This window comes from Eptatretus burgeri, chromosome 16, assembly GCF_056783735.1.
Source record: "Eptatretus burgeri isolate ZD-2024b chromosome 16, Ebu_testis_v1, whole genome shotgun sequence".
Lineage (NCBI taxonomy): Eukaryota > Metazoa > Chordata > Myxini > Myxiniformes > Myxinidae > Eptatretus > Eptatretus burgeri.
The window spans coordinates 51,111,645-51,130,380 of NC_140976.1; the positions used below are offsets into that span (position 1 = coordinate 51,111,645).

Here is an 18,736-nt window from a genome sequence, read left to right on the forward strand (position 1 = left end):
GCCACGACCTTTACCTTCACAGCTCGCTCCCATAAACATGGCATCACCGCCATTCCAAGCGTCACCGTGGCCATGGACCACCACTTTCAACCCTCCACCACCTTCGCCTCTCCTTCTGCGGCCATTCCCGCACCACTTGTGAACGCCGAGCGTCAGGCTGTCCTGGCCTCGTGCAGGACGCGCGCCGAGCCGCGGGTGCAAAAAGCGGCCTTTCCGAGGAGAAGTCAGACCAGGAATGATACACGCCCACTTCTGATCCATCCAATCAGAAAGCGCGGGGCGATTTGGCCCCGCCCCAGGCGTGTCGGGGTAGAATCGATATATGCAAATTCGAGGATCAGGGGAGATTCACGCCCCTTTTTCTCCATCCAATGGGCGAGCGTGGCTCCACCCCCGAGCTCGTTCTGATCTAGAAATTTGCATATGGGTTCTCCTGCCGTACTATAAAGCGCCGAGCGCGGGGCGAATTCAGTCAGTTTTTGGGCTCGGGCGAGTTGGAGAAGTGTGGCAGCGGCAGAGTGTGGCAGCAGCAGTCAAGACGGGTCTGGAGGAGAGTCAGTCTGTCAGAGGTCGGAGTCTGTCGGGGTTCGGAGTCTGTCGGGGAGCTGCAGAGAGGGGAAGCCGGGAGCGCGGTCGAGGTCGCAGTGGAGTTGCTCGTCGCGGGACCCAAGCAAGCCAGCTATCCTCTTTCCCCAGAGCATCAACAATTCCCCTTTCCCCCCCCCCCCCGCGCTGAGATAGTGCGGAAAGGGGGCCCAGTTCCCACCCCATTCCAAGCAGTGCCAACGAAACCCGCGGAGGAGTGCAGAGTCGGGGCACCGTCACCACATTTGCGGCTCATCACAAGACGGTTAGGCTCCACCCGGTCTCGCGCCAACAGGCCCCGTCTGTCCCCTTGTCGTTGAGGGTGGCCCTTTTCTTTTGCTTTTGAGTATATGTGTTGTCGGCGCCGTCTGTAAAGTAAAACTGTGTAAGTGTTGCCGTGTGCTCGCGTAGTCAGTAGTAGATCTGCATTGTTGTGTTTCTTTTGTTGCAATTGCTTTTGGTGCATAATTATTGTAATTGTATATGTGTGCTTTCCGTGTGCCGCGGAATAAATGTGCCTCATGTTGAACTGTTTTTCCCGTTTCGCTTCGTCTTTTCTTTAATTGAATCCCCATCTTGTTTCATGTAAAGGGTTGGTAGTGGGCTTAATACGCCCGATAATTTATCGGAACCGTCGAGGCCGACGTTAACACCGCTCGGTTATCCCGATAGTATGGAACGGGTCGCTTAAGTGGCCCCTGTCCGGAGTCGACCTGCGGCGAGGTGCGATCGCCCGGTCTACCCTCCGTGTGGGTACTTAGGTTGGTCGAATTTGGCGAACAACCCTATCCCACGCGGGGGACCAATTGGCACGATCGTGGTGAGGCCGAAAGGCCAACCCGTGACTAGTTCCCGGCATTAGTCCGAGAGGGTCACGACAGAATTGTCCGTCCGGTGGGCGACGTGCCGCGATTCGAGTTACGTGGCCGCTCGCACGCCGGCGGGCGCGAATTCGCAACAATATATATATATATATATATATATATATATATATATATATATATATATATATATATATATATATATATATATATATATATATATATATATATATATATATATATATATATATACATATACATGTAATTATAAGTCAGGTGATGTGTTGTTTTCATCAAATAATAAAAAGGTTATTGGTAAGTTTAAAGATGAATTGGGTGGGAAGGTCACGAGTGAATTTTAGGATTGAGATCAAAGTCTTATGCTTTCACGTATATTGATAATAATAACATTGCAAGGTGTGATGAGAAGCTAAAGGGAATAAAGAAAAATATAGTCATGGAAACAGTAAACTTTAAATTTTATTACAACTGTTTCACCTTAAAGAAGGAAGAGTACAGAAAAATGAATACAATATGAAGTTATAAACATTAATTATATAAGGTGGAGATAAATAAGAAAGCATTAGGAGCTTTTGATGATAAAATATATATTTTAGAGAATGGAATCGATAGTCTCCCTTATGGTTGTAGGTTTCAGTGTTAAGATATTGAAATGGGAATTTTAACAGGCTTCCGCTGTCTTTTTACTGATTTATAAATGATAGAACCAAGCAATAACCAAACCAAAGAGTGGAGATGTAATCAGTCTTGGTATTTAAATGGGAAACATAAAGAATGTGAGAAATATCAAATGTCTTATTGAAGAAATAACCGGGGTAAAAGTCGATAAAACAAATAAGCGGATAAATTTAATTACAAAACAGTTGAAGGATTTAAAGAGAAAAATAAATATCCTTGAATGGACGGAAAACTTTAATGGTTATCAATTGAACAATGGAAAAACAATTTACTACCATCTCAAAATGATATATGGCTCAGGAGGTGGTCAAATAAGGGAATTAAGAGAAGTTTATCATTTCATTTCTGCTCAACAAAGACACATAAACCAAGAACCAAGTTCCAAATTATTGTTTGTGAATATACTCGATGGAAATGAATGTTAGAAGAAAATAAAGTTATTCCCTAAAGTAGAACATGGACAAATATTTGTTGGTTCGCTCTTTGAGTATAATGAAAATATGAAAGGGAAGAAGTGCTTTAATCAGTAAGTCTCAGTCTTTCAGAGTCTCAATTGTACATTTGCTTGTATGGGACGGAAGAGGATAGGTGGGAAGGAAATGAGTCACCCATTTTGAGCTTTTGCCAAAGTTTTTCCCTTTTTTCCCATTCATTTGAAAGGGCTTCCCAGTCACCCATGTCTCTGTGTCTGTGTCTGTGTCTTGTTCAATCATTCCCTTTCTGATTGTGGCCAAATGTTGTGCTACCCAAGTGTTAATTCAACCTGGTTCTTCAATGAGCTTTCGTCTTGGAGAAAAAAATAATAATTTCCAAGGCACTCCAGGTATCAGGGATCTCAAAGGCATCCCCTTTGCTCTCTGCAATCAGTGGGGCAAGTCAGGATAGATTTCCTCCTCCCCATGGTTTTCAACTCATTGGGTTTATCCGTTGTTATTAAACGAGGAAGTAGAAAATATAATTTTTAAGTCATTGGTACGACTCGAGCAGGGTCAGAATCGAAGCTCCGTCCTCACAGATGCACATTTGATTCTCTCATCATTATACCAGAGTCTGGCTATTATTTTTCCTTTTTCGCCATCTTATTGCATTGTTTGTCCATCAAACATTTTAATGGTGTGGAAAATTCATCACGCTGTGGAAACCAAGGCCTTTAGGATCATAGGTATCGACCATGATGAAGCTGAGTCTGTGGGTCTCTCACTCTCTCTCTTACCAGAGGCAGGTCAGTGGTCTGTCTTCTGCCATATCCTCTCCGGCCTTGCTCCCCCCCTCTCTGTCTGCTATCTGTCCCACCCATATTTCCACAGGGCGCTAAATGTCCACCAGAGACCCCCTTCTGGTAAAACTACCAAAATCAAGAATCATTGCTCACCTTCACTCTTTCATTCCTCTTTTTCCCCACCTTTGGAACAAACTCTCATACTCCAGGTCTTCAAAACAGCTGTTCACCACTTTCTCTTATCTTCCTCCATCCAAAACCATGATTTTTCTACCCCTGTTTATCCACCCCAAACCTACCTCCTTAAAATTCCCTGATTTCCTTCCTGAAAGTCCCTGTAGTGTCCATCTTGTTTACCCAGTGTACCCCACCCCATTCCTGTCCCTTCCACAGATCTCCTAATGTCTCTGCTCCCCACTGTTTTGTGCTTCCCTCTCCCACCCCTCTTGTCTCCTGATCCCCTTGTTATACATTTTGTGTGTTAGATATTATATAAGCCTCGACATTGTATACAAAAACAAACAAAAAAAGGTAAAAAATATTGAAATTTAAAATATTTTTTGTCAAGGATTAAATATTGTCAAAATGAAAATTTTGCTCTTACTTCCTTCAAATTATCACATGTTGATCAAGTATTATTTCACTGCCTTTATAGATCTGAGTGATTTATTAATGATTCATTAAGTTACCTTCAATGCCAAATGTTTTTTCTTCTTTTTGTTGTAACTAATCAAAAGGAAAGTTTTGCTTCATGATCAGATGCAGTAAGTAATATGTTCTTCGTCATTGACCATTATTTCCTTTTAGAGATTGAAGTGCAAGTAAACATGTGAGCTGTGAATAAAACATGGGTGTGAGGGACAAAATGGCCTCGGTTACTTAAACGTCCTTTAATGCATTATTTGAGCAGTACCTGACAGAGTGCAATTTGAATCGGCAAAGGTTTCCTCGTCTTCCTCGTCTTGGTTTTGAGTGCATTTTGTGCCTGCATTTACTTGTGCCTGAAACCAAACAACAATTTTCAACAGCAGTGCAATATGGGAAGACAGATAGAGATCAGGATCACCTATAAAGTAATCTATTTTTATTAGTCTCATTATTTGTTTGGAGTTGAGAGGTTTCGCGACAAAACGGATCCTTTCTCTCAAGAGATTCGTTTCAAAGCGAGATCTTAGTGGACTCTTCATAATCTGGCATAAACATTCTTACATGACAACAAAAACAAATGGGATGAATGACAGTGGAAGAAGCAACTTAATCCACAAGAGTAAAATAAATATAGATTGAAAGCAGCTCCATCCATGAACTTCCACCAGCCCTCAAAAGCCACAAAGAGCTTGATGAAACATGTTAATGCTGCTTGCCAATGGTAATTACTAAAAGCTCACCACCATGGATGATGGTGAAAAGGTGAAGGCCACCCCCAGAGAGGAGCACAGAATAATCCCTAACTGTTTCTTTTTGCAGGGCACAATGGTGCCTCAAGAAACAAATGACTTATCTGAAAACTCAGTGGATTCAGTAGATTTGTCATTTCATTAAATATTTGTTACACCAGGACTCCCTCCTACCCAATAATAATAATAATAATAATAATAGCGTTGTTTTATACTGATTTTTTCCCCATTTTTGTCAAGGGTTTTGTCGAATTATGGCATTCCTCCATACGGATCAACCCATTGTGTCAGTTTCGTGCAAACGCAAACATACCACATCATTGAAGGCAATCCTGGTCTTTTAGGACGTCCTCTGGGCTTTCTTCCTTCTACCACGACTTTCATTGCTTTCTTTACAGCTTCATCCATTGCACAAGACCGTACCAACCAAGTATTCTCCTCCTAAGTTTTATATATATATATATATATATATATATATATATATATATATATATATATATATATATATATATATATATATATATATTTATATATATATATATATATATATATATATATATATTTATATTTATATATATATATATATATATTTATATATATATATATATATATATATATATATATATATATATTTATATATATATATATATATATATATTTATATATATATATATATATATATATATATATATATATATATATATATATATATATATATATATATATATATATATCCTGGTGTTGGTGCAGTGGTTAGGGCAGTGGCTTGGGATCCAAAAGGTCCTGAGTTCAAGCCCAATTGGGCCACTGAATTAATACACCAGGGGGTTGACTCAGCCTGTCATCCTTCCGAGGTCGGCGAAATGAGTACCAGTATACTGGGCCGGTGTATACCCCGGTTAAAATAGGTGTACCATATCCCTGTGTCGTAAGAGGCGACCAGGGTTGCGTCAGGAAGGGCATCCGGCATAAAACATGTGCCAAATCACTATGCGGATCATACGGATGATCCGCTGTGGTGACCCCTAACGGGAGCAGCCAAAAGAAGAAGATATATATATATATATATATATATATATATATATATATATATATATATATATATATTTTAATATCTTCCTGATTTTTAAACTCGGCATTCTTTCTTTCAGAGAAAATACAATCATCCATAATATAATTCTCATCTCTGTTCTTTCCATTTTCGTTGCATCTTTGATCCGCATTTCCCATGTTCAACTTCCCTAAATCAATATTGCTCTGATACAGGCCTGATACAACTATCTTTTACAGATAATGGAACATTTCTGTGCTTCAGGATACCACCTAGTTGCCTGCCCTCCACACTACCTAGCTATTCTTGATTGAACAGCTAATTCTGCTCCTCCTGATGGCTCAATCATGTTTTCAAGGTAACAAAAACTTTTGACCTTTTCTAAATTGAATTCTGAGCTCAGAAGCAATTATTTTTGTTCAACTTTTTCTTTAAATTATAGATCTTCACATCTTTTAAATGCTAAAATCCCAGCTTTTGTCATCAAATATCCAGTGATACCACGACATTCCCCCTTGGCCATTTTGCCCTGCATTTCCTTTTTGGCCAACATACACAGTATTATTTAATTTATCTAATTGATTTTGTTAATACATTTTTTTTGCTTTCTCTGTTCATTATTTCAAATTAAAACGCCTTTGTTAACATGGAATTTTCCACCAAAAGCACAGTTTGTGATCATGTATTCCTCATTACGAGACTTTACTGTGCTAGATTGTTTTTATGGAGTTTGGCGTTTGATATGTGGAATGATCTCAACCAAAAGTTTTCATTGCTTAATGTTCTAGCAATCCAGCTTACATGTGGTAACCTTTAGTGAAAGCAGTAACTACTGTTGGACATGGATATGTATGGTCAGAATCAACATCAAGAGAATTATAATACTCATCTTAATTTATTGATAGTATTTGGCAACACTTCTCCATGAGGGTCAGTGAGTGTTGTTTGTCAAGTAGGAGCCAATAATGACTGCTCCAGAAAGGAAATCTGTTGAGGTCATCCCTTACACTAACCCTGAATTTGAACACTTCACAATCCATCTTCAATCATCAATAAATCCATTCTCCTGCCAATTACACAATATATATGTAAAATGGATCACCAGGAAGGATGTTTGCGTTTCTGCACAGCATCTTTGTGGACTAATATTTCATGTAGAATCGTGGCTCTAACATTTACAGTTTTCATGGTGAAGTAATTTTGGCAAAGGTTAAGTCCAGAGAATAAATATTCCTTTCAACATGTTTGAGCAAGACAAACTTTCAACACAATATATATATATATATATATATATATATATATATATATATATATATATATATATATATATATATATATATATATATATATATATATATATATATTGGAAGAGATGGAACAGAAAATGGATCAGGATACAAAATAACAAGAGCAACAGCAGAAGGAGAAAGGGGGAAAGCCAAAAGCAGGGCTGAGGAACCAAATAGATGGAGCCGGACAAATAAGGAATGCTGGTAATGATGAGGGGAATGGGAGACTTCAAGGGGTGGTTACAAAATGGATACAGAATGAAACTTTTGGGAGGGTGAAGGGTGGTTTCATGGGTGGAGAAAAAATCATGGTTTTGGGTCAGGGATGATTTGAGATGGTGATGAACAGCTGTCCTGAATACCTGGAGGAAAGAATGGGATTTCAGAGAATGTGAAAGTTGGTTCCACATGCGGAAATAGAGAGAAACAAACGAGTGGAGGTGACCAGTGATTCTGGATTGAGGTGATTTCACCAGAAGGGGGATGCTGGTAGACTGTGTGCATCCTGCAAAAACCTGGGGAGGGGGAGGAGGAGGGACAAACATGAAAACTGGAAACACAAAGGGGGTGGAAGAAGAGAGAGACAACCAAGCTGTCAACAATGGTCAAGTGATGGGCCCATAGACAAAGCTTCTTCATGAGAGATTCAAATGATGTTGAAGGTCTTGGTTTCTGTGGCATCAAGCTCAGCAAGGTGTGAGACAGGGGAGCCAGCCCAGAGGGGAGAGCAGTATTCCATAATTCTATGGACGAAAGCTTTTTCGGTGGATAGGAGTTCAGGTGTGCCAAGGAAGGACTTTGTACGACCAAGGATGCCCAGTCGGTGACTGGCTTTGGAGACAACTTTGAAATGTGGCTCTCCGAAGAGAGAGACACAAGAGAGTTTGAGTGACTGAACTTATTCAAAAGGGTTGTTGAGAAAGTAGTTGGGTGGGTTAGCCATATGGTCCTTTCAGAAAGTAAGTGTGAGATTTGTCTGGATTAAAATGTTGAAAGGTTTAATCTGGAATTGGATACATATCTACATATTTTGGGGAAAGAGGGCTACATTGACTTTGGCAGGACTGGGGAGAGGGCTAGTTTTTGTGTTGATGTGCAGTTGTCTACACTTGTAGTAAGCATGATGTCTGTGAGAGGGTTTTGTCAAAAAGAAAAGTAAATGTGCTATCAGTAGTTATTAATTCCTTATCCTTCAACTCCCAAACCTGTCATGAAAAAACAAATAACACCCAGCTGAAGTCCGCCTGCCTCCCTGTTGTCTTCTCCCCCCCCCCTCCTCCTCCTTACAAGTGAAATTAAGTCTATAAACTGATTGTTTGAAATCTAAATGGTGTTTATAAAGTGCAGACATGATGGGCTTAATTGTGTACTGCTTCATCAAAGTCTTGATTGTATCTCTTTGTATGTATGTATTGTCATTTGTCGTTGCGCCTTGTTAGACAAGTCATTATCTGCTTCTATGATGGTATTCGAAGAAATATATTTTCTCTTAAGTTTGTGACAATTCGTCCATTGTTCTCAAAGGTGTTGCTATGACTATTTTCACTGCAAGCCTGGTGTTGGCTTAACGGTTACGGTAGCTGGCTTAAGATCTTAGGGTCTTGAGTTTGAGCCCCTGTCATCTGTTAAATAGCACTGGGTGGGTTAACTCAGCCCGTTATCCTTCTGAGGTCATCAAAATGAGCATGAGCTTAATGGAAACAGGGGGCACTGCATCAACGGCACAACCGCATTCCCAGTAATGATGCAACCATCAACCAAAGACTGCATGTGAAATAATCATTTGCACTGCAAAATACAATTTTAAGGACTATACCTTCCTGCTCCCAATTTGGACATTTTCTGGTGCAATGTGATTTGCCTTTTGCGAGGGAATAAAAAGGTCATTGGAAAGGGAGGAACTCCAAAAATATACCTGCTCAGCTTTGCTCTCCCAGTTAACCATTGCGACTGAAATGAGCATGAAAACGCTTTGCATGAAGATGGAGATAAAAAGTCCGACCCACATCCCTGCGCCAAAAGAGAGAAATAGGTTAATACGTGCTGTCACACTCGTTAGACAAGGATAAGAACAAATAAAGTTATATGTCTAAAGGTCGAGCTCACACAGGCATCACAGAGCTATGTCAATTCTATTTTCACTTTCTCTGTTCTTCTGTTTGTCTTGCTTGACCTTGAGTATTATTTCCACCTTATTTTCGATGTCCATGTTGGAAAGAGCATTTTGTTATTCACAAGTTGGTTATCATTATCTCCCAAATTGGTTATGTCCCACCACTCACCCCTCACATGATGTATATCTACATTCTGTATCTTCTTCTCCAGATCCACCAGTCAGAATGCTACAAAACTTGGGTTACAACATTGGGCGAGAGTTCTGATGTTCAATTACGGAGACCATGCCGATCACATGACCGGAAGTATGCCAAAATGGCTGTCCTGTAAATTCCTTCAAAAATCTTCTTCTTCAGACCCGGCAGTCAGAATGCTACCAAATTTGGGTTCAAACATTAGGCCAGTGCTTCGATAAGCTACAGGTCCAGTGGTCCTATTTGTAACTGTCATATCTTTAATTGTTAACAATAATATTTTTTATTGGTGAGCAAAGGCATAAATTACAGAAGATAGTTAATCGGAATCGTTCAATTGCGAGTTGATTGTATTGGGAATATATTTACTCTTCAACTATAGTGAATTGGTTGGGTAATGGTAACACTGTCTGTCATTGAATACATTGTAATATTGCCCTGAAGTGTGTTACCTAAATTGTCAATGAGTGCATCCTGACAGAGTTGTCATTGTATCTTTTAAGGTTTTTCTTCCATTTCTACTTGCAATGCTCAAATAAACTGTTGAAGCAAGAACGGTTGTTCCTCTCTCGCTCTCGACATTTATATACCGTATACAATAAATAAAAGAAACAGATAGAGAGATAAATTTGGGCACAAATTCGGTTTCATAAAACATGACAAGCATTTTGAAAAAAATTTACCCATAAACAATGACGTTGATTAAACAAAAAAAATCGTTCATCCCGAACACTCTTGGTCCCAACCATTCCACATAAAAGAGTTTCCACTGTCTCGTGATTCTGATGAAATAGTGGTCAAATACTCCTATTCCAGAGTTAATTTAAGCAAAACTATTAAAAGACAGATTTGTGCTCGTAAGTAGGACATGCAAAAGCAATGTTTTAACAAACTTCACAAACAAAGAGAATGGACCACAAGTTTAAATCATTAACTGGGTAATCAGTTCAGACATTTGTTCAGCTCCATTCAAACATCTCACCAAAAACGTGCAGGTGTGTAAGAAACATAAGGCAGATTCCTATGGGAATCCCAATAACATAATAGCCAATCAGACAACACAAGGCTCCAATTTTCTGAAGAGCACATCCTCGCAAGATGCCACCAGAAATGACCTAGAAAAAAGGGAAATTGACAAATGAGAATAAAAAGTGCCAACAAGGAGGGATCAATGTGCTATGCCCCTACTCTACTCAGGACAACAAATACAACTACCCCTACAGCTCTTCCCAAAACCTTCACGCCCTCCCCACCCAAATGTACTCCCCATGGGACCCACAGTATCTTTGAAAAGTTTGGTGACGACCATTTAAAGTGGTTAAATAGACGAGAAGCAATTGCTTCTGACGGGAACCGCCAGTGAGGAGGGGGGGGGGAATTACATTATCTTTTAAATTATTAGTACCACAGCAGAGGACTGACCCTATGGCGATGTTTCTCCAAATGTGCCACACGTTCTTCTGATATGTCCCTTGAAGTGGACGGTGTATAGGCAACAGACCGCTGCCTAAATCGGTCCCAAAAATATATGTAACCCCGGTTACTTATATTAAGCGAAAACATGCATACTGCTTATGTGCATGTATAATACATTATGGATATATAGCCTGGATAATTCCAATTGCACCCCTCCTTCGCCAAAAGGAAGAAAATGTCAAGATGGAGGGAGGATTTTTTTTCAAACCTTGATAGATAGACTCAAACAAAACTTGCACATGCACAACTTCAGGATGCCCTCATTAATCCCTGAAAGTTTCAGCTTCCGATGTCAAATCTTCTCGGAGGAGTAGATGATACATAATACTGTTGTGGTGCCGGGCGTCGGCTGTGAGCACGACCGCTAGTTGGAGCAGAAGAGTCGACTCCACCGAACACCCGGAAATCAGATCGTTACCCTCGGATAACTCCGAAGGTACGGGTCCCTTACAGGACCGTGAATCGTCAATAATTCAGCCATGTGGGACAGGGTTATTTGCCAATCTTCAAAATACCGAGAGACCCACGTGGTGAGCTACAGAGGAATCCACACCCTCGACGGAGCTCGAACGGGACGAGCTGTAACCGTGCTCGACCCATGCGTAACCCGAGCAGATGGTTACCGAGGTCCCGTGGGTCCAAATGCACAACTACAGCAGCAACGGCCTTTTTAATCACCCAAAATGCACCGTGCTAAACCAATGAAGGAAAGGACAAGGACGAGCTGAAACATTCAACAATGGGGATAATTATTAACAGTAATCGGGGGAACAAGGGAAGCACGTAAGGGCAGAGTTATCATGACTAAGCAATGCAAGTATGTACAAGGCAAAAATCACTTAACAATTCCTACTTACAGTATAGAGGGTGTCCCAAAAATATATACAACTTTTAAAATGCTTCATTTGATCCTAAAAAAAGCAGTAATTTTGTCACTAATGCTTCATTTCTTGTTGCGGAGACCCTGAAGTTTATTTTGATACCAAGCAAGCACTAGAAAAATGCCAAGACTGACCGTACAACAACGGACAAAAATTGTTGAACTTTGGCACCAGACGAAAAGTGTCATTCAGGTGCAACATCTTTTCTCGAGACATTTCGGTATCCACTTGCGCCAAGCAGCAAACTTTCGGACAATAAAGTGCACAATCACAAAGTTTACCAATGTCGGAATCATCTGTGACCTTCACAAGGGTCACAGTGGTCGGAAGAGGACAGGTCATAGTGAAGAAAATGTGGAAATGGTGAGACAGGCGGTCGTTCAGAGTCCAAAAAAATCGATTCGACGACTTTCTGCCGAGACAAACATTCATAAGAGCACCGTTCAGAGGATCCTTCGCCAAGACATTCATGCCTTTCCATACAAAATTCAAACGGAAACGGTGCTTACTAATCAACAGAAACGCAAACGAGTAGACTTTGCAAATTGGTTCTCAGGAAAGTTGGAGGAAGATGCAGACTTCCTCAAAAAACTTCACATGACGGACGAATGCAATGCTCACTTGTCCGGGGAGGTAAACAAGCAAAACTTTCGGTACTGGGGAACTGAAAATCCTGGTAATGCATCAACTGAACTGGTGCCTCGATCTGTTCTCAAAGTCACCATGTGGGAGGTGGTTGGTTGGCATGGGATAATTGTTCCATACTTCTTTGAAGATGACCAGAGATGCACTTGCACGGAAAACCAGAGGAACTGTCGCGAAATGATTCAGGAATTATATCTGCCTGAGCTACGTACTCAGGCCCGTAGGAGAAACAACCTGATCCAGATGAGAACCCAGTGGTTCCAGCAGGATGGGGCACCACCCCATACAGCCAGGGAAACAAGGCGTTTTCTCAACCAACATTTTAAGTGCCGCTTTTTCTCCCTCTACGAAGATGTTGAGTGGCCACCTTATTCCCCTGACCTTACTCCTCCAGACTTCTTGTGGGGGTATCTCAAGGACAGGATCGATGGAAACCCTCGGCCTCAGACTCTTGATCAGCTGAAGGAAAACATCCACTGAGAAATCCAGAACATTCCCCAGGAAGCGTTTCCAAAGTGATGGAGAACATGACAACACGTTTGCAGGCAGTGATCGGACAACGTGGAGCCTCCGTTGAACATGTCGTGTCAAGGAAAACAACGATTCTATACCAAAATTTAAATTTTGGTGGAAATGTTGACATTGGTACAATAAACTTCAACCTTTCAGCTTTCAATCAAGCAATATATATATATATATTTTTTAAATATATGTTACGACCATCCTCTTTGCAGATGAAAAGTTGTATATTTTTTTGGGACACCCTGTAGATGGGTCCACACACAGATGCACACCCAAGAGAAACGGACCCAAATAGTCTTTATCCGGCTCTCCAGCCGCGGAGGATAGTTCGGCTGGGAGTCAGGACGGCTGGCTACCTGGCCACCAGTGCGCGGCTTGACGTCCACCCCTTCCCGGAGCTCCGGTCGCTAGACGCAGACCAGGGCAGCCAGACGCAGACCAGCGCCAGCGACGAGATGAGGCCAGACCAGCGTCGAGCAGACCAGACCAGCGTCGAGAGATGCAATCTGAGAACCAGACCAGCGCCAGCGAGATGGGACCAGACCAGCGTCAACGAGATGGGACCAGACCAGCGTTGAGATGCGATCAGCGAACCAGACCATGCGCTCGAGCATACAGGGCACAATTATTTGTTCTCCTTTCTTTCGTCGTCCTTCTCGGATGCGGTCCGCTCATGCGTGGCCTTCTCTCATTGGGTGGACCACGTGTCGCGGCTCCGCCTTCTTCCAAAGGACCGCCCCGGCTCTGATCCTCTCGTCGCCCATTGGCCGCAAAATGACGCATTCTCTCATTTGGAGCCAGGCCAGAACGAAACGCTTCGTGAGCACGCGAACAGCGCAGACAATTCCTCGAGCAGAGTTGTTGTTGGTGTTGTCATAAGTGTAAAAATCCTATCGAAAAAATAACTTTGCAGCGCATGTACACTTAATTCCCATTTGACATAGGGGATGGATTCTAACTAGAAACACATACTTATCGAAATAACTAAGCTACGGGGACAGCTGTCTGTCTGTGTGCACAGGGCTTCCAAATTTGTAACAATACATTCATACATACGAACATCAACTCGAAGCACCCGCTTCCTAAGGGTGCAGCCATGGTGGTTGTGTTATTATCCTTGTTCAAAGATGCAATAAAAATTCCTCTCACTGCGAAATGTATTACCTCACTGCACTGTTAAACGTGGGGACTGGAAACTGTATTGTAAACCATTAAATATCATGGGGGGTTACGTTCCTGGAAAATGCTATGATAGCTAAATCTGTGATAGTTAAATGAATTTTGTATGGTAGTATGTGGGTTGGGTTCTCAGTCTTCCAGAAAATGTAGAGGAAGTTCGGTGACAGCCAAAACTAAGCACATCACAATTGAAACTAGAAGGGCACTCGGTCGAGCACATACCTCCACCATGCAATGCCTGATCCATGAGAACATATCGGGCCCAATACATTTTCGAAATTTCATGCTGTACAGTACTATATCGTTTTTGGCCCTATCTCTCAATGGTGAAGAATCACTTCAAAAATTATAGTAGTTGCATCCGGATCTGGATCTTCACCAAAATATAATCAGTTCGTCCTTGTCACACACCCAACATGTCCACAGAATTTCATCCAGATCCATCGACAATTTTTTGAGATATCCTGCACGCAAACAAACAGACACATGGGGTGAAAACATAACCTCCTTCACTTTCAGTGGCGGAGGTAATAAACATGTAAAATAGGGCACCACACATCCAGTTTTTCCTGGACATGGCTTCCTTTTTAGTCCTCTAATCTATGTCCAGCCCGGTTTTTAAAATATCTATAAACGTGTCCTCTGCTTTACTAACAACTCCTCCTCTGGTATCCCAAACTGAATGGTGTTCAAACATCTGTGGGCTCATTTCCAACCAAACAAATATCTCTCTCTCATTCAGTACACTCTTCAATATCTCAAACATGCTCTTTATTTCCTCTCATCACACCTCCCCCTCTTCCCACCTCCTCAAATCTTGTTCCTCCTCCCGCCCGCTCCCCTCTTAACCATACCACTACCCAGTCTCATCCTTCCCCCTCCCCACCCACTCCCTTCTCCCTCCTCCCCTATAGCCATGCCTGTTGTTATCCTCTCCCCTCCTGCCCAAAGCTTCCCTTTCATCCCTCCCTCTCAAATCAGCCACCTCCTCCCTCTTCAAAGCAAACTTCACTCTCTACCCCCTCCTCCACCCCCACTCAAGCTTCTCATTCACCTTTCTCAAAAGCTCCCCACACACCTTTCTCCCTCACTCTTCTCCCTCAATTCTCTCCCCTCACTCTTCTCCCTCAATTCTCTCTTCTCCCTCAATTCTCTCCCCTCACTCTTCTCCCTCAATTCTCTCCTCTCAATTCTTTCCCCTCACCCTTCTCCCTCAATTCCTCCCCTCACCCTTCTCCCTCAAATCCCCCACTTGCTCCTCCCCTTCAAATCTCCCTGCTCACTCCCCCTTATCAAAGATCAGTTTACCCAAGGTCGTTTGGATGCTGTAACAAAACCCCTCTGTTTCTCGAACAAAACGTCAAGTTTCTGCCTCTGATCAGTCAGCTCAGCATCCCCGAGATTGACTTCTGGCAGGACACTGACACTGGTTTGACTGGTACTCATATCATCAGTATTCTATCAAATAAGGCTTACTTCAACATCTTGACCATGAACTTTGATGTCAACATGCAAACTTTGCACCTCACCACCAGCCTGCAGCTCTCTGACGCAGGTACGAGGATGCAATCGTAAAGGCGAGTCCCCAATGTTTCACATTCTAATCAAGTGAAGAAAGTAGAAGAGCATTGTTGAGAGCATCGAGGGATTCTTCTGTCCGAGGGATTGGGAATGCATACCTCCTGGTCACTTTATTTAGCTAATGGTAATCACAGCAAAACCTTATGTTCCCGGGTCGGCTCAACTACAGCCTCATACCAACTACCCCACTGACCGACTCTACACAACCCATTAACGATAACTTCACTTTTAAGTGGGATACATACTGGGGCTTCAGATTATAAATTTTATGTACCCTAGCTATTTTGTCACTGCAGCAAGTGTGCTTGTTGACATTACTGGTTTGTTTGACTATCTGTCTACCTCTTTCAGCTATAAGCCGAGCGATACCTGGTCTTGTACCCGACTTTGTCAACCCCTGAAAAGAGGCATATTTACAGTGCTTCACTATTCATACCTAATAATGCAGTGATATTTTTTGAAAATAATTATCTTAAACTACAAACACCAATTGACTCTTGAATGTCAAACACAGAAACATCAACCTCCAGGCAACGAACATAGGGAATATCTAACCATTAGCAGCTTTAAGATGCAAAAATCTTACCTCCCTTGGCACAAGTCCTTGAGGCTTAAAGTACAAATTCAAAAAAAAAAGTCTCACTGATGGTCGTAACTTGGGACATTGTGTCCAGCAAACACTCTGTCAGCACATCGCTGTTCTCCACCATCATGAGGGGATACTTCCCAATTGCTCTGTCCAGAAAGTCATCTGCTGTCTCGGTATGCAAGGAACCTGGTACATCCCCTACTGTTTGGCTCTCCACAGTAATGTTTATCAAAAAATACTGTGGTTTCGTCCCAAGTGGACAGTCCCTCTGGATGTTCCCAGGATTTTAACATCTCCAACACCATATCCTCCCTTGCCGTCCCTTGTGATTACCCTTGAAGGATTAAATTAGTAATCATGCTGAGTTTGGAAACTGCTGGGTTAGAACGCACACAGTATAATGACAACCGGCATGGTTCCAGCAAATTGTAGAAGATTCTATAATTATTGGGGCTTCCGCCCAGCGTAATCAGCACTCACATTCACGTCGGTGTCATCCATGTGACCAATTAGTGCTTGTTGATAATAATCATGTATATATTGTCGTGACACTGGCAGCCAAGGTTAATCCCCCCAACCCAATTTGTGGTGATGGGCGGTTAACACCATTTGCCCGGGCAGTCAAACTTCTCCCTTGGAGGCCAACAGCCACAGAGAATCTCGCAGATTAATGCGTGCATGCGGAAAACAATTGAGTGCTGCACCAGGATGGCACAAGGGCAGGGTGCAATGGCGGTGCAACAGGGGCAGAGAAATGGATGCACAGGGGGTTTTATACTCGAACCCCACGCCAAATACACGGATACAGTCACTTAAAATGAACACATTTAATAAAATAGACAAATATTTACAAAAAAGGGCAATAATCAATGTAATAATTATAACTACGAGAGGTAAATTAAACTCTGCCGAGGCGCCTCAACACACGGACTTGAATACAGATAATGGGAAACAAAATAAAAGAAAACCCCTCCTTTACTCTGGTACTTAGCTTGGCCAGAGATGGTCTTTGTGGAACTTGAAATGAAGGCGCTTCTATTTGCATGTGTAGACGTGCACAAAATGGCGCCAAATTGATTTCTCGCAGCAGGGACAAACGTACGTCAGGCAATTTGTGAGCGGTATTCAACACCAAGGCTCAGAGATCCCTTGCAGCTGCTTCGTGCATTGGTCATCCTCACTGGTGAGCTACTTGACATACATGAGGCCCGGGGTCCGTTCCTCACGACCCAACAATGAGCCAAAGGCCAGCGTCTTGCTTCACCATGCGGGCAAAATCGCCTCAGCACTAATGCAAGTATCGAGCCGTCTTCTTCATGCGTCAAAGGAAAACCAGCCGAAAAGCCCTGTTCTTACAGGCCATCTCCAAACTACGTTCTTTCTCAACCATGTGCATCCCTCACTCCACACTCAACCGTTCCTCCTCCAACTCAATTATCACTGACCCGTTTCCCGTTTCCTCCTCGCTCACATGCTTGGCCTGCTCGCATGAAACCTGGGAAGGCGGGGCCTCCACTCGCTCGGCGTGTTTGGCTAGTTTCTGACGTCACACCCATCAATCATAAGCCTCGGGGGGGCGTGACTTTGCCCGTCGTCACCCTTGGGGGCAGGGCTTCTGCCTGCTCAGCACATTTGGCTCGCTTGTAAATGCAAAAATGTAGGAATAGGTTATAAGGGGCAGCCAAATACTGGGGGAACTTATTCTTAATCCCTGTCTAATTAACACCGCACCACCCCTGTGTGGTGACACATAACACTTAAGCTCACAGTTTCCCTAGTTAATTACATCGAGATGTCTCCTTCATGTCCACGTACCAAACAACTCTATGCAATTCGAAATTTCCTATTAAATTCCTCCATCCACCCCCACGACCATAACAATGATAATATCCCTTTTATGACTGAATTTACCGATAATCCATCAAACAACTGGAATCCGGAACAGAGTGGTAAGATGAAAGCCACCATTTTCACCACCTTCCTGGAGGGTGACAAAAAATTTTTTATCGCAGTCCAAGATTATCAACTTTTCGTGCAAAAGCAGTGCGATAATTTGTATACTTACTGGTTATTGCTAAACAAATATCCCAGTACATCCTTCAGTGAGACCAATATGAGGGCATTGAAAACTGCCAAGAAAACTGAAATGAAAAAAAGATCAAGTTACATCTTTAGTCAACAAGTTTTCTTGGACAATCCGACAAGTATTGATGAATTGGGGTATACGAGTACTAGGCATGTCTCTATTCATTGCGGATCCTAAGTGTGTTATTGACTATTGTAGAAGTGAAATTACATTAGACATGCACAATTAGACATTTAGACACTCTCGCAGTTTTTTAATGTGCTTCATGTGCCTGCTTTTATTAAAACTCACATGTGCTGTTATTTCTGATGAACTTTTACATGTACTTGCTTCAATTAACAGTATGATATCTGCGTTTATGATAAATTTACTCTTATGTAACGTGGAAATGTAAAATGAGTTCCAGA

General features: G+C 42.2%; 1 protein-coding gene and 1 long non-coding RNA gene across 3 annotated transcripts in view; one reads left to right on the forward strand and one right to left on the reverse strand.

Annotated features, from left to right (window-relative positions):
• LOC147011054 (uncharacterized) overlaps positions 1-9,874 on the forward strand; it is a 39,948-nt gene extending 30,074 nt beyond the window's left edge. Inside the window, exons 2-3 of the long non-coding RNA XR_015052087.1 lie at positions 6,012-6,130; positions 9,387-9,874. This is a non-coding gene — a long non-coding RNA (uncharacterized LOC147011054). The remainder of the gene's footprint in view (positions 1-6,011; positions 6,131-9,386) is intronic.
• LOC147011053 (multidrug and toxin extrusion protein 1-like) overlaps positions 1-18,736 on the reverse strand; it is a 226,908-nt gene that overhangs the window by 51,814 nt on the left and 156,358 nt on the right. Inside the window, exons 12-16 of one of the 2 annotated variants that reach the window (XM_085858608.1) lie at positions 18,309-18,384; positions 18,155-18,224; positions 10,353-10,485; positions 8,977-9,071; positions 4,238-4,325 (exon numbers count right to left, since the gene is read on the reverse strand). In XM_085858608.1, coding sequence (XP_085714734.1) covers positions 4,238-4,325; positions 8,977-9,071; positions 10,353-10,485; positions 18,155-18,224; positions 18,309-18,384 — 462 coding nt within the window. The remainder of the gene's footprint in view (positions 1-4,237; positions 4,326-8,976; positions 9,072-10,352; positions 10,486-18,154; positions 18,225-18,308; positions 18,385-18,736) is intronic. The other variant, XM_085858609.1, reaches the window with a different exon arrangement.